Genomic DNA, 15197 nt, shown 5'->3' with positions numbered 1-15197 from the left:
GCTTAGCTATCACATTTCTTAACTTCTAGAGAAGTAGAAGTTACGCATGAAGGCATTTCAAGGAAACATTCGCCAGAAAAAATTGGAAGACTAGACGTTTCGGTTCATATCGGGTGCTTAATGCTAATTTTGGTAAGCGAAGGAGTTTTAAGCGGTGACGTGAAGACGCAAGCAGGAGGTGCAGAAACTCTCGCACCCTATAGACTGGCATGGCACCCTGTAAGGAAACGCTCCCAATAAAATAAACTTTATCCACCAATCCCACTCATAATTATTTATTGGATATGAATTTTCTATACCTGGAACTCAAATAAACCTCTACCTGGTATAACCCAATGGCTGACACCACAATAAACAATACATTTCAAGGTGACCTTTTTCAAAAGGGGGGTGGTCCTTAAAAGGGCCGTTTTTTTTATCGTCAAAATTTAAATGGCATCTTCAGAGTCTTCAAGCTTGGGTCGCTTGGAGGAGCAGGAACACTCAGCGCTGGATTCTATAACGAGTAAGTATCGTAGATTAAAATATGTGAAATATTATTAATTTTGTTTTGCGTGTTTTACCTCGCTTCCGTGCTGGGAGCTGTAACGATAAAGCGTAAAGCGCTTGGTTCGCCGTGTCCAGTTGATTTTTTAGTTTTTTTATCTTGAACTCCAATTTAACGTTAAGGAGCTTGGCGTCCAAGAACTGGTCATCCACTTTAAAATAGCGCTGGTCTTTCTCAGCAAGAATTTCGTCCTTTTGAACGAGTTGTTCTGCAAATTACGAATTTAACATTTAGATAACCATGTGTTGGCAAATGGTACCGAACTCAAATTAAGGGACGCACTGATTTAAAATCAATTTAATCTTTTAGTATTTTTAAAAGTCAAATATATTTATATATGCAGGGCTTAAAATTGTAAACTTATAATTTATTATTTATGTAATGTAACTTAATTTAACTAACTGGACCCGGACCCTTTTGTAAACAAGTTAAACTTAAAAGGTGTTTCCAATAAAAAGAATTTTATTATTATTATAACCTATAGGTGAAAACAGTATTAAAATTTTACGTTTTAAAGCACGGTTTTCTGCTTCGAGCTTTATTATCTGTCGCTCTTTGCGCCTAGCTTCCTCTTTCGATTCAGCTTCCGAATCTGAACTCACTATATTATAAACGGAAAATATATTTTATGTTTCAATGCAATTTTCAATTTAAAATTAGATTATGATAAAGAAAGCTGAATATTACCCGAAAGTTTACTGGCAGCGAGCCTGGCCTTCCACTGATCCATCTCAAACAGAAGCTGAGTGTCCTCAGGATCCGTAAAAAGGTCTAGAGATGATGTGTCCATGTCAAAGCCGAAATGATAAATGAATATTCCTTATCCCGTTGTGTCCGTTTCGGGCGTTGCTGTAACTAGTTGTCATCCCCCCTTTCAAACTGACCCATCTTTTTACCCCTGCTTTATAGCTCCTAGGTGCAGTCCAGACACGAAGACGCTTCTTTGTGCATCTTGACAAAACTGTACGCGATTTTTGAGGGCTGGGGATTTTCCGGGTACCTGCTGGATATTTTAGGCCCTTCCCGCACTCGCTTATTTAGGCACCGTTTTCTTGGTATAAATCATCACAGCCTTCAAACGGAACCTGTCAACTCTGGCGCCGACCGTCCTGTCAACCGCGTTATGCGAATAGGCATACAATCAAAGTATTTCAATAGTAGTTTTCTTGTCCCAAATGTTGAGACAAAAAGAGCACATATAAACCACCATAAAAGATATTAATTTTATTTTAATTAACATTTGGATAATTCACTGGGTTATCAAGGAACGAGGGTTTTTGATCAAATTTGAACTCTTATTTAGGGGTTCAAAGTTAATATTAGCCGAATGATTATTTATATCGAATTTTATAGTAAAATGGTAAAAACATTATTTATTTTTCACTTTTTAGGTTTGATCTTTCGGTGGCTTTGAAAAAGTTTGATATTTAAAATATTGAAAGAGAAACGATATATAAATTATTTGCCGAAAATTTAATTTCGATTGAGATAATTGTTTGATCTTCTAGTCTTAGCTTTAGATTCCGATACTTCCGGTTGATATTTCTAATGATGAATTTAGATTTCATTAAAGAGATACCGCCAGCTTGGGCACATTTTGATTTTGTGATTTAGGGTACATCAATAGATAGATTTTTATATCCGGAATTCTAAAATATATATGTTATTGCTCTTAAAACAAATATTTAATGATGAACTCTAACACACTTATATGTTAATCAATTCGCCGAAATCTTACTCATTGTTGACGTTATAAATAAACATCTACCCGCAAATGATGTCAATAATAGGCACCCAAGAAATGCAGGGAAGCTTACCCTACCATTTAAAAACTTGAATTTGCTAGTTAATATTTATATTTAAAGTAAAATCGTCCTTAACCCGACTCTTCGAATGTTACGTACGTCCACTTTTGGAATTCTCTAGTCAGATCTGGAATCCATTCAAATTATAGGATTTTATAGGACTAAATATGCTATTTCATTTACTAACTTTATGCTTTTAAAAAAGAAAATTATATTTAGTGAAATAAATCTTTGATTTTAACTTGAAAAATAGAAACTATTTAACTATTTCATCACAAAAATATACGAGTAGCTAACCATGTTAACAATAACAAAAGTATAGACTAGTGTGACTTTGTATAGGAATTTATCCTATCGCTAAATCTAGCAATTTAACAGAGTGGCAGGATTTGAAATGGGCAAAATATCTAAATTATAGGATTTTATAGGATTTTTTAGGGATTTTATAGGAATTATAGGACCTCACTAATACTAAATTTAACTACTTTCTAATTGTATAACATTCTTAATCTGTCCCAATGATTCCCCACTCTGATTGACAATGTGATCAATTAATTTATTTACTTGTGAACACTACAGAGCTGTTAAGGCTACCCAGCCCTAGCTCTTACTGGAACAGGAGCAAAAAAAAAGGATCGGGATTTCATTTAAAGTAGCTTTTCTTTACACATGTAGACTTATAACTGTATTTCGGTAAACAGACGGTTCGTTACTAAATTAATTAATTATAATTGAACAACGGATAAAATTGTTTTATCTAAAAATAATTTATATCTCTATTATTAAAATGGGTTTATAATTAATATAATTGAATTATTGGATTGAAATTGGAAAACTCGATTAATTGATGTAAATTCAAGACGATATGGTTAAATACTAATAAATTGAGACAATTCCGATTAAAACACAGAAATAATATCTTAAGTTGAGTAACTGCAATTATATTTGGGTTATTGGACTAAATTAGATAAGTCGATTAAGTTGGGTAAAATCAATGTCAAATTAAATCAAAAACAGTAAATATAAAATCGCGATTCCGGTATTCATAAAAGTAATTCTAGTTTTAATTTTATTCTTAACGCATTTGCTATTCATATGCTACTATTTGGTTTATCCCCTACGGTCCTTCTTTCCGCCGCTATCAGCCAATACATTCCAGACAAGCTGGCGCCTCTTTGGGCTCTTGGACGATTTTGAGGCGACAGTTGAAAGGTTTTAGAAGAGTTGAGTGGTTTTCCCCGAAGTGTTTAATTGGCGAAATGGATTTTGGCAAGACTGACCCCAGCGTCGGAACTTCAACCCCCGCGACATATTGGCGACGATTCGGTTTTGCTCTTCATTTCAACTACAAAGATCAGGGAAGGAAAATAACCCATGGTCAGGGGGGGGGGGGGTGCTTGAATTGTACGACACCTTTTACCTTTTATTCTAGCGTCCTAAAAGAGTATAAGTAGAGTAATCGAATTTCAGTATATCACAGTTTCTTGTCAACCGTTCATTTGAAAGGCTATAAAACTGCTTACCAAGTTTTAGTTCGATATTTCGTTCTTCTTCATCTTTGGACATCCAAAATGTAATGTTTCAAATTTAATATTTATTTATTTTTTATTGTCTTTGTCTCTATACTGACACTCCTCCAATTATTCGGGGTAATAGGTCAGGAGACACCAATTCGCCCATTTTAGGTGGAGTTTTAGCAGTTCCGGGCTTCTCCTGTGAATCAACGCCTATAACGTCGAAGAGAAAGGTCACTTCGGGACATACGGCGCCTGTGAAGAAATTCATTGCATTCTCACCGACGGAGGACGTGGTACCTTCAAAACTCACCAATTTAGTTAAAGACGACATATTTCTCAATGAGTTTGGTAATTTCGGAACCTACGGAATTTCCAATCACTTCGACTATTTAGGGAGTAAGCCCCTAGATAATGGGACCCCCTCCAAAACTGTGTACGGTGTCTGCCATTATTGCAGCAAAACGTTCATGCTTTCCAATGGAAGTGACTCTAATTGGCGACGTCATCTTAAAGTTAGTATCGTTTTCTCTTTTATTTAATTTCATGTTTTGATTTTAATTATGCAATCTGAAAATTGATATAGTCACTGCACAAGATTAATCTTTCGCCGATCGTGCCACCATCCACCATCAATATTTATCCACAGCCTCCGACGGATAAGATGAAGGTGGTAAAAAAGCTGGCGGCTAACCACCCCCAACAAATACAATTCCGCCGTGCCCTGGTTAACATGGTGGCGGTTAGTGGTATACAGTTCAGTGCAGTGGAGAGCGAAGGATTTCGTCAAGCAATCTTTGTCGCTAACCCTGCACTGACTGTGCATTCACGCCGCCAAGTTGTCCGCGACTTGGATTTCATTGTTGAAAACGAATTAAAGCCCAAAATTAAAGTAAGTCTTCAATGGACGATTAGCTTCCGGATCAACTAATTAATTTTTTTCTCAAAATTAAATTAAAGAAAATTCTGAATTCCATTCCGGAAAAAAACCTGCACCTTACAATGGATATCTGGAGCAGCCGCCGACGGCAGTCGGTAATTGGGGTGAGAGCCCAATTTATCGATAGGAACATGGAATTTAAAAACATTTTGGTGGCGTTTGCCCACTTCCCGGGCAGCCATACTGGCGAAGCCATTTTGGCAAAGCTAAAGGAAATCTTGGCCAGTCTTGATATTGAGCCATCCCACGTAAGAGATATACTTGTTTATTTTGGTTAAAAAATAAATTTAACATTTCTGTAAATTTTGGTTTTTCTAGATTTCGTGCATTTGTGCCGATAACGCCTCAAATATCACAAAAGCCCTGAATTTAGCAGGGATAGTTCCGCAGACAGGATTCGTTGCGGAGAAAAATGATAACGCCAGCGCGGAGGTTGAGTTGTCAAACCTAGACCTCAACTTGTGCTCGTCGTCGTTTTCGTCCGGCCACTTAGAGGATTCGGAATCCGATTCCGATGAGAGCTACTTGCTGGACGACGGTTTGTTTAATTATCTGTGGTGCAGGCTAAGTAAATTTGGTCTAATAATATATTATAATATTTTTCAGGCTGGAACACGATGAATCAAATTTTGGGGGAAGATAAAGAAGAAAGAGAACCTTCGCCGGAGTCTTCGGAATCGGAAGATGTAGAAGATTCTTTCAACCTCTTCGGAGATTATGAAGTAGAAATGGATATCCCAGCAAACTGGAACAGGAAACGATGTGTGGCCCATTCCTTGCAACTTGTAGTGAATGGTGCCATTGACGCGTGTCCCCGTGCCAAAAAAGCCATTGCCCGTGTAAATTCGTGGCTAAATTTTTTACAAAGATCTCCAAAATGGACCGAGACGTTCCGTCAAAACTCTCCCGAGGGATGCGACGTTAAAACCATTGGAGGGGTTCGATGGAATTCCATTTATATGGCCATCGAGCGTCTAGCTAAGGTATTAATCAGACTTTTAAAATTGCTCAATATCATTTTTATTAAACTATTTCTTTTAGCCCGGGATGCTTGTGGCGTTGGGCACTACTATTTTATCCGCGCATTTAGACAAAGTTGCGATGGAGTTGCCTCTGCCCAGAGACAATGATGTTCATGTTTTTCATGAGCTTTTGCGGCTGCTAAAGCCATTTAAGGTGGCGACAGACATATTTCAGAGGGGAGGGCCAGTGGCCAACTTAGTCATTGGTCAGCTTATGAAGACCAATAAAGAGCTGATGAATGCGAAAGCTCCATATTTCAAGGATTTTAGGGACGAGCTGCTTTCTCGACTTGCAACGAGATTTGCTGACGAAATTCTCGACGAGGATTACGTGGTTGCGGCCCTTTTGGATCCGCGCCAAAAAACATATGTGTTCGAGAAATTCTCTGGTAGGTCTATATAAAAAATTAGGTAATTGGAAGTAACTTTCATCTTTTTACATAACAATTATATTATTATTGCTACTTAGCTTTACCGAACTTTCACTGCGTGACCAAAGAGCAGGCGAGGAAGACGCTAAAGGCGTATCTCGCAGTTGTAGTTAAGGCCGACGGGACGCAGCCACCGAAGGTTAAAACAAAAAAAATAGATCCCGCGGAATTACTTTTTGGGGGCAGCAGTGACGACGACGGAAGCGACGACGATGATTCTGGAGAAGAGGGACTCCAATCTCTGGATAGGGAAATAGAAATATATTTCTCAGAGCAAAATGATGGAACTGCGCCGTTGGATTTCTGGAGGCAGTATTCCGGGAAATTTCCTTTCCTAAGTGCATTAGCTGCGAGGGTGCTCTCGATACCAGCGTGCACGGGGGACGTAGAGCGGATGTTTTCTGTAGCCGAGCGATTCTTCGGTACCGGCGGAGCCGGATCACCCTGGCTCGAGTTGCTGGATTGTTAATGTACAGAGAGTACAGAGCTTTACAGGCTGACTAAATTTTCGTAAGTTATGCCAAATATTATTTGGGAAAGTTATCATTATAATAATAAAAGATAACTTTTAGGTTTTGGAAAAATATAAAAAAACGGCCCTTTTAAGGGCCACTCCATTTTGGTAAAAAAGGTTCACTCTTCAATGTATTGTTGGTACTCCATGGAAATTCTGGAGAACGTTTTAGCGAGTTTTGTGTTTACCTCATATGCCAAAGGGGTCATGGGTGACCCCGGAGGAATAGAGGAGACGCCTCTCTCATTATCAAAAAAGTGTGGTGGGTGGTTAATTGTTTTTTGACCTTACATTCTCTCACAAAAGTGGCTCGATGGTTTGTATAATAGGGTGGCAGTCCTGATCTAGAGTCCATGGTGAACTCTGAACTTCCTACTGGTTGATATTTACCTAGCGCTAGTACAATTTTATTTTTTATATTTATATTAAGGTTGAAAACCAGGTCTCCAAGAATTCAAACTTAAGGAGGTATAAGTACGGTAAGTACCCTATGGTATATTAGAACATCATGGCTTCCACGATTTTTCGACGGAAACGTATGCAAAATTTGTTTTTTTTTTCTTAGTGTGAATACTTTTTTTTAAATAAAATACGTTAAATGCTTCGGAATTGTAATTATTATTTTTAGTACCAATGTAAACAAGGTTCAATAGTATAGCGGCCGCGGCGGCCGCCCGAATGAATACAATTAAATAAAAGAGGGGGTCAAGACGACCTTCGGACCTTGACCTTGGTCTGTTGGTACCCTTGGTATGGCATTTTATTTTTAGGCACCGGACCGGTGACGGTTTGGAAATAAAGAAGGGATTAAGCTTGAGGGGGGGCTCGGCGAACTGTCAATTATAGTGACGAGCGTGAAGTAATATGTATAATAAAATAAATCTACTACAAATTAAGATGATGATCTAAGTTTATTAAATACAACAGGGGAAGGCATAGGGATCACAAAAAAACTGGTTGTGAAGCACACTGCAAGTCTGGATTTTACGTTGCCCCGATGCCTCCCCCTGTTGTAAGTGATGGATCCATTTAATAGAACTATTCCAACAAGAGAAGAAAATGGCTGTTCGGGTCAAAGAAGATCGCGAGCCTAATAATATTTAATTGTAATATTTTACATTGTTAAACGGTTTCGGCTTAGAATTTTAGGTCTACTATAAAGAATGTGTGAAATAAAGAGGTTGGGGTCTAAAAGAGCACCAGTAGAGTTAATTATCGTGGCTCCTTTCCTCAACCTTACATACATTTTTATATCTTAAATCACAATAGGATTAAGCTGAACCCCATATTACCAGACCGACCGGCGGCCGCCCGCCGGGAATACGAGAACGACGGCCGAAAGGGAGGGGTCGTACGTTTTGGTGAGGGGCGAATGTTATAAACATAACTACGTGTTTTCATCATGTCATTTGATTAGAAATTGAGCATAATTACTGGTTCAATAAATAATATTATATGCGAAATGGAAATTGTCCGGTTTTCCTTCGTAGACGTTCTACGTATGTCCAGAGATAACGTCATAATACTGATCCCATTCTTATTATTATTTATTATTATTTTGGTTATTTAGTATTTTATTATAAATACTTTTATAACGTTATATAATTTATAAGTTTTTAAATTAAGAACTGATAGGAATATGAACCACTACCGTAGCCTCAAAATATTAATCATATATTACCATGGTGTAATAAAATTATTAAAAAAAATGGAGGACATTTCATGGTATAATAAAATTTTAAAGTGGAGACGTTTCAAAGCATTTATCAATCCATTGGGCGTAAATAAGAATGAAATGATGGATTAATAAAGTATAACTTCGCGAAACGTCTGCAATTAATAAAAATGATTATAACTCGTGTTATGAATGAATATAGCTGAAACCTTAGACTCTAAGCTGATCCCTTCGCTTTAGTTAAAATTTTATACAATAATAATTTCCGCTGTAATTAACTGTTATTTGCATTACGTGCATAATACGGTTTTGAATAATTCATTTCTATTTTAAAAATGTGGGGACATAACAGGAAATAATAAAATTTCAATACGAAATTCGAATTTCCCGCTTTAAATTTCAAATTTCCCGCCGTCCTTTGCGGGCGAAGAAAAAGAAAAGAGTGAACGCTTTGACCTTGAATATATTCACTCTTCCAACGAGATCGCTCTCGCGAGTGACGGAAAAGTGGAAAATCCACTCATAAAAGTGGAGTGTTTTTCGAAAGAGTAAAGTGAAAAGAGTGGCGGGTTAGATCACTCTCGGAATCTCACTCGGAGTTTTGCCCACGTCTAGGCTCCATGCGCTCGTTCCGCGTGCGCTCCCTCTCGCACCAATCGTCGCGAGCAGAGCGCACGCGGAGCAAGCGCGTGCAGGGGGCCGTGCTACGGTGTAACCATAGAAATAGAAATCTAATTTCTATTTCTATGGGTGTAACACGAAATTAAAAGCTTTGTTACTTGGTTTATGTATTTAGATTAAATTAAAAAGTAAAGGAGTATTATCTTTAGAACGAAATCAACAGTGAAAATGTAATATTTTCTAAGTTTTAAAACATCTAAATTATGAGCGAAAGAACCGAAAAGGAAATTAACCATGAAATCGAAAGTGACAAATCAAGGCCTAATAAGATCTTTAAAGCTTTAAGTTCAAAAGCATGGCCACATCGAATGTCACGTCTATCAGCGGCAGGTACACACAGCTTACCATTTTAATTGCTTATCAATAAGCATAAATGTCTTCATTTGCAGGGCATTTGGTGAAAAATTGTGTTGTTGCTTCAAATTGGTTATCTGTATCCAACCAAATTTGGTCAGGAACTTTACAACCTGATGAAAAGTGTGATGCTGTTTTGGCATTCAAATGTAAAACTCCAGAAGCCACTATTAATTGGTTTCAACAAGAGTTAAAGAGCAGAATACCACAGCTTATTTTGAAACCAAAATATCAGAAATATTGCAAATGTTGGTGTTTATACATTTGGGCTCGTATTGATGAGTAGGTTTCTACATGAGTGGAAATAGATATAGATTTTGTAATAATTACATTTATAATTTGGCATTTTAGTTTGCTAGAAGGTGCGGAAGAATTAAGAATTAAGAAACCGTTAAAAAAAGAATTTGGAGGCGGGCTTAAAGAGTTTATCAAGGATGAACTTGATCTCTATTGCCGCTCTGAAGATTTTGAAACTTTTTTTACATCATCTGAGCGTCAAAGCATTATTTGTTATTTTGCGTATAAACTGAAGGCTATAAAGGGAGATTCGAGACAGCTTGAAATTGATTTCTTTGAAGAACAGCCTATAAGTAATTATTTTTCAGTTTAAGCATTTTTCAAACAATTTTTTAAACTTTATTTATTGCATTATTTATTTAGTTCCCAAATGTTTATCAACTGGTTTGATAACTCAGTTCTTTCCTCTACATGATTTAGAAAATTTGTCTCAGTTACGACAATCATGGGTGCAGGCCTTTTTTAAGCCACAACCCCTTGGTTAGACTTGATAGTATATACCTAACTTAAATTATTATTAAATTAAGATAATAAGTATCATTTGAATACAGAGGATATATGCCGCTATTTTGGAGTTAAAGTTGCAGTTTATTTTGCTTGGTTGGGTCACTACACAATAGCCTTGATATTTCCTTCAATTTTTGGACTTTTATCTCTCTATGTACCAGGCTTTTATTCATCTAGCCACAATGAAAAAGTAAGGGGGCCTAATTTTAGAGCCAGAAAATAAAATTAAGCTAAGAATTTTTTGCAGGGATTTAGTCTTTTTGAGGACACAACATTTATTGCCTTTGCCTTTTTCAACATATTGTGGGCTACTGTTTATTTGGAGTCTTGGAAACGGAAGTGTGCGGAGCTAGCTTATAAATGGGGTACCTTAGATGTAGAAAATGAACTTTTAACCACACCACGTCCACTCTTTTGTGGACCTCCAGAAAAAAGCCCCGCTACTGGACTTATGGAACCGTCATATTGTCGATATAAACGGAACTTATTCCGTTACTTTGTCAGTTTACCCTGTGTTTTCATTTCTCTCATTGTGGTTGTGCTGACAATGTTCGCTCTTCTTGAATTACAGGTACATAGTTAAATTTAAATTTAAAACTGATTCTTTAGTAAATTTACTTTTTACGCAGGAATGTTGGGATGTTTGGCTGGACAGCTGCGAAAGCTACAATTTCTCATTTTTTAAAATCTGTCCGAAAATTTTAATGGCTATAGTTATAAGTGTTTTCGACGTAGCTTATGGAAAGTTAGCTTATTGGCTTAATGATATGGGTAAAATATCTGTTCTTTTGACAGAATTTCATTTCTGATTGCGCTTTTATGTTATTTTATTTGGTTTTTTTGAATTTTTGTTTTTGTTTTCTTTTCAAGATTTTGGGGTGAATTAGTTGGGCTTAAAATAATTAATTTGCAGAAAACTATCGTTTGGAGGAAGAATATGAGAATCATTTGATCGTAAAAATTGCTTCTGTACGTAGTTTGGATTGAAAAGATTTTTTTTATATGACAGTTAATTTAATGTCTTATTTTTAAATTTTTCAGTTTCAATTTGTCAATTCGTTTCTCTCTCTATTTTACATTGCTTTTTACTTGCGAGATATGGACCGCTTAAGAGAAGTAATTATTATATTGGCTTTAGGTATATTTTTATTTTCAATTATATTATGAAATAATTGTATCCCTTAGCAATTGGCCACGTTACTTATAACGCGACAAGTCTTGGGAAACGTAAAAGAGTCCATTTTGCCCTTCTGTTATGAAACATTGAAACTTTCATTCCTCTCTGCTTCATTATCCTGGCCATTTTTCACTGATCAATCATCTGATGATAAAGAAGATGCCAGCATACCAGAACAAAGTACTCAAAATGAAAATTCTGAAAAAGAAACAAGTGAATCAGGGTCCAAAACTAGCGATAAATTTTCCCAAGTATAATTCGATCAGTTAGTATAATAGCGAATATAAACGTAGAATATAATTTCACTCTCATTAAGGCTGAGGTTGAAGCCACACTTTTCAAATATGATGGAACTTTTGAAGATTATTTGGAGATCTTGATTCAGTTTGGTTACGTAGTTCTCTTTTCACCGGCTTTTCCACTAGCTGCCTTCTTCGCCCTGTTGAACAACATTATTGAGATACGCAGCGACGCTTTTAAGCTGTGTATCATTTCACAGAGACCCTTTGCCCAGCAGGCCAGAAATATCGGAGCGTGGCAAAGTGCCATGGAAACCATGGGCGTTATCGCTGTTATGGTCAATTGCGCACTGATTGGACTGTCTGGACATCTTGAAAAAGCTTTTCCCGATTGGACAGTCACAGAAACAATTCTTTGGATGGTGGTCTTGGAACATGCCTTGTTAATATCAAAACTGGCTCTCTCCAGAGCCATCCCTGACATTCCTCATTGGGTCACCACTGAGATTGCCAAAGTGGAGTTTTGCCGGAGAGAAGCTGCTAAGGTATAATAATTAAATAGTGAAGTTGACACTTTCCACCCATGACGTACTTGTTGATTTTTAGACTAGCGGTTCCCCAGCCCTCTGACCAACTTGTTGATCTTCAAATTGTTTTATTTGTTAAAACAAAAATTTGTGTTCTTAAGCTTTTTCACCATTCTGAACTGCTAAAAAAGAAAGTTTCTTTGGAAAACTCTTGAAATATCGTGCTTAAAATCAAATAGCTGCCTCAATCATTACACAGGAAAGACAACGAAGTTGATCAGGACATTGATGTATGTTGTAAGTGTTTGTTTATTTTTATGAAAGTTTTTCATATTTAGAGCATTTAAAGGCTGAATTTCTGTAGATTACATCTTTTTCTAGGGCAATCTCTATTTCTGCCTCTCATTTCTCCTCTTCTGTTTTCTATCTCCAACTGTGTCCTTGAACATGTGATATCTTTGGGAAACCAATTTTTATTGTTTTTGTTGTGGTTGGTTTAAAGAACTTGAATTCACGGAGTTGCTGGTTCTCATATTTACCATTATAATTGGTATTTTAAATGGTCGTGTATAAGATACTTCTGTCATTTATTACAATACGCTTAACAATTTTCACGACAGTTGACAATAGTGATATAGCAAACAAAAATAAAGGGACGTAATAGTTTGGAGTAATAAAGGAGTAATGGAGTTCTTGAAGAGAAAAAAGGGATGCATCATGAGTTTCTCACTAGAGGTTAAGCCATCGCTGGGAGACTTGTAGGGTAACTTGTAGGAGTATAAAGTTAGCTTTATTCTAGGGCTGTGCGAGTACTCAAAAACTGCCAGTACTCGGTCTCAAGTCCGAGTCGAGTACTCGGACTCGGACTCGAATATTTTAATTTTTATTACTCGAATGGACTTGCGAGCCGTTCACCGAGTCCTAAAAATTACTCGCAAGTCCAATTTTTTTAAGACGAGTCCGTCATTTTTATTTGTTTATTTTTTTTTGTAAAAGTCCCGTATTGGCGCTGCGGTAGCGTTAACGCAGTTTGATTAGTCAGAGGTCACATGACTCACATGGTGAATAGTTCTTGTAGTAAGTTTTAGTAACCAAAAAAATCCAGATTCCAGATATTAAAACATTTTTGAAGAAAATTTTAATTACTTAAATTAGTAAAATTACTTCTTATTATAAAAATTGTAGATAAGTAAATTAAGTATTTTAATATTAATTACTGATTTAACTTTTAGGATGATTCTGACTTGTTAGCAATATAAGGCTTAGATAGGGCTCAACTGCAAATTGGGGACTCTGAATTAATTTATGACTCGAATTGGACTCGCGAATAAATTTAAGACTCGAATTGGATTCGGAATAAATTTAATGCTCATACTGGACTCGTTCGGAAATTTAAGACTCTAATATTGCTCGTGGCTAATTCTTAGGGACTCGAAGACTCGAATGAGTACTCGAAAGTGGGACTCCCAAATTGGTGAGTCCAATTTTTTGGGACTCGGACTCGACTCGAAATCCAAAAAAGAGGACTCGCACAGCCCTATTCTGTACAATCTGCACTGCTACAAGCTCCCCCTACACGATTAACAGCAGTTTGAATGTTTAAAAACGTCAATTTGGACTTGCTGCCACACTGCAGTTCATCTTATGACGTCATAATTTAAAAAAATTCCCAGTGGTGGTTTAAAATTTTTGGTTTGCTTACGTCAACTCTATATCACTTTGATTTCTTTTGGCTTTGATAAATGTAACCAGAATATCTATCTAAACTACCTCGTGTTATCCCTACAAAATGTTATGAATAATTTATTTTAATTATAATTACAATTTTAGTTTCTTAAAATCGGATTATATAGGAACTTGAAGGAAAAAAGCGGATGAACAGGAGTAGTAGACCTATGAGTCCACTAGAGCCCTGACCATCAAGACTGTATTAATTTCTTGCGGCGTCATCTGTTTTATTCCCTACAAAACAAAGCCTGATCTTTTTATTGATAGTTCAGCACACTATCGGTATTTTGTGCAAACTACATATAAGAAATTATATTAAAATAATTAAACCAATTATTTTGTAGTACCAATATAATTATTTTTCTTCTTTACAGGACCGTAGCCAGGTCTTCTAGGTAGCCCGGGCAAGCCGTTTCTTAGGGGGGGCCCTTCCTATTAGAATTGCACGTACCAAAAGGGAGGACTGGGCGGTGGCGAACAAAATTGTCACGCACTCGCGACTTATTTGGGCTATAAAGTCTTTTAAGCCCTATAAGTCTCCAGGGCCGGATGGGATACTTCCCATTCTGTTGCAGGAGGGCATTGACATTGTCGGCCCAATGCTGAGTAGAATCTATAGGGCTTGTATTGCCCTTGGATATATTCCTAGCACCTGGAAGCTTTCTAGGGTGATCTTTATTCCGAAGCCAGGGAAATCTAACTATCTCGAGGCTAAGGCTTTTAGACCAATCAGTTTGACTTCTTTTTTTCTAAATATTTTGGAGAAATTGGTAGACAACTATATTAGGGGAGAGGTTATTTCTCATACACCTCTCTCGACGGCTCAGTATGCCTACCAAAAAGGCAAATCTACTGAGACTGCCCTTCAAGGCATAACCAATTGCATTGAAAGGGCTATTAACTTTAAGGAAATAGCATTAGCTGTGTTCCTTGATATTGAGGGCGCCTTTGATAAGGTGTCCAGCGCAGTCATCATGAAGGCTGCTAAGCGCTTTGGCATTAATGACACTCTGTGTCTCTGGCTCAAAGCTATGCTGACGAATCGTGTGGTGGTATTCTCCCTGCTCGGTGAATCCCTTATGATCTCCACCAGCCGTGGTTGCCCGCAAGGTGGTGTTCTATCACCTCTGCTGTGGTGCCTGGTTGTGGATGAGATTTTGGTGAGGCTAGACAGGGATGGGTGCCGCTGCTTCGGCTATGCCGACGATATCGCCATCATCTTTACGGGAAAATTCCCCA

General features: G+C 37.1%; 1 protein-coding gene and 1 long non-coding RNA gene across 2 annotated transcripts; one reads left to right on the top strand and one right to left on the bottom strand.

Annotated features, from left to right (window-relative positions):
- Positions 1–3588: 3588 nt before the first annotated feature.
- Positions 3589–3892, bottom strand: LOC149940683 (uncharacterized). The gene is made up of 3 exons (XR_016481390.1): positions 3876–3892; positions 3773–3788; positions 3589–3697 (listed from the first exon to the last, which is right to left on the bottom strand). It is a non-coding gene; the product is annotated as an uncharacterized LOC149940683 (long non-coding RNA).
- A 5242-nt stretch (positions 3893–9134) lies between these two features.
- Positions 9135–13335, top strand: wwk (anoctamin 8 white walker). The gene is made up of 13 exons (XM_090179980.1): positions 9135–9459; positions 9519–9765; positions 9835–10073; positions 10144–10260; positions 10332–10477; positions 10535–10858; positions 10917–11058; positions 11201–11256; positions 11329–11403; positions 11473–11715; positions 11781–12248; positions 12392–12527; positions 12612–13335. Exons 1-12 carry the CDS (start codon positions 9333–9335, stop codon positions 12443–12445), a joined length of 2238 nt encoding a protein of 745 aa, XP_090036106.1. The 5' UTR covers positions 9135–9332; the 3' UTR covers positions 12446–12527; positions 12612–13335.
- Positions 13336–15197: the final 1862 nt, after the last annotated feature.

Source organism: Leiobunum rupestre, chromosome 6, assembly GCF_980474605.1.
Source record: "Leiobunum rupestre chromosome 6, qqLeiRupe1.1.hap1, whole genome shotgun sequence".
Taxonomy (NCBI): domain Eukaryota; kingdom Metazoa; phylum Arthropoda; class Arachnida; order Opiliones; family Sclerosomatidae; genus Leiobunum; species Leiobunum rupestre.
This window is presented reverse-complemented; position numbering and strand designations above follow the sequence as displayed.

What these genes read in the sequence shown, in the direction of transcription:
- wwk (XM_090179980.1), top strand. Translation starts at nt 9,333, where the DNA reads ATGAGCGAAAGAACCGAAAAGGAAATTAACCATGAAATCGAAAGTGAC. An exon ending in CATCTAGCCACAATGAAAAA is followed by an intron (nt 10,478 to 10,534) that starts GTAAGGGGGCCT and finishes AATTTTTTGCAG; the next exon opens with GGATTTAGTCTTTTTGAGGA. An exon ending in GCCGGAGAGAAGCTGCTAAG is followed by an intron (nt 12,249 to 12,391) that starts GTATAATAATTA and finishes TGTGTTCTTAAG; the next exon opens with CTTTTTCACCATTCTGAACT.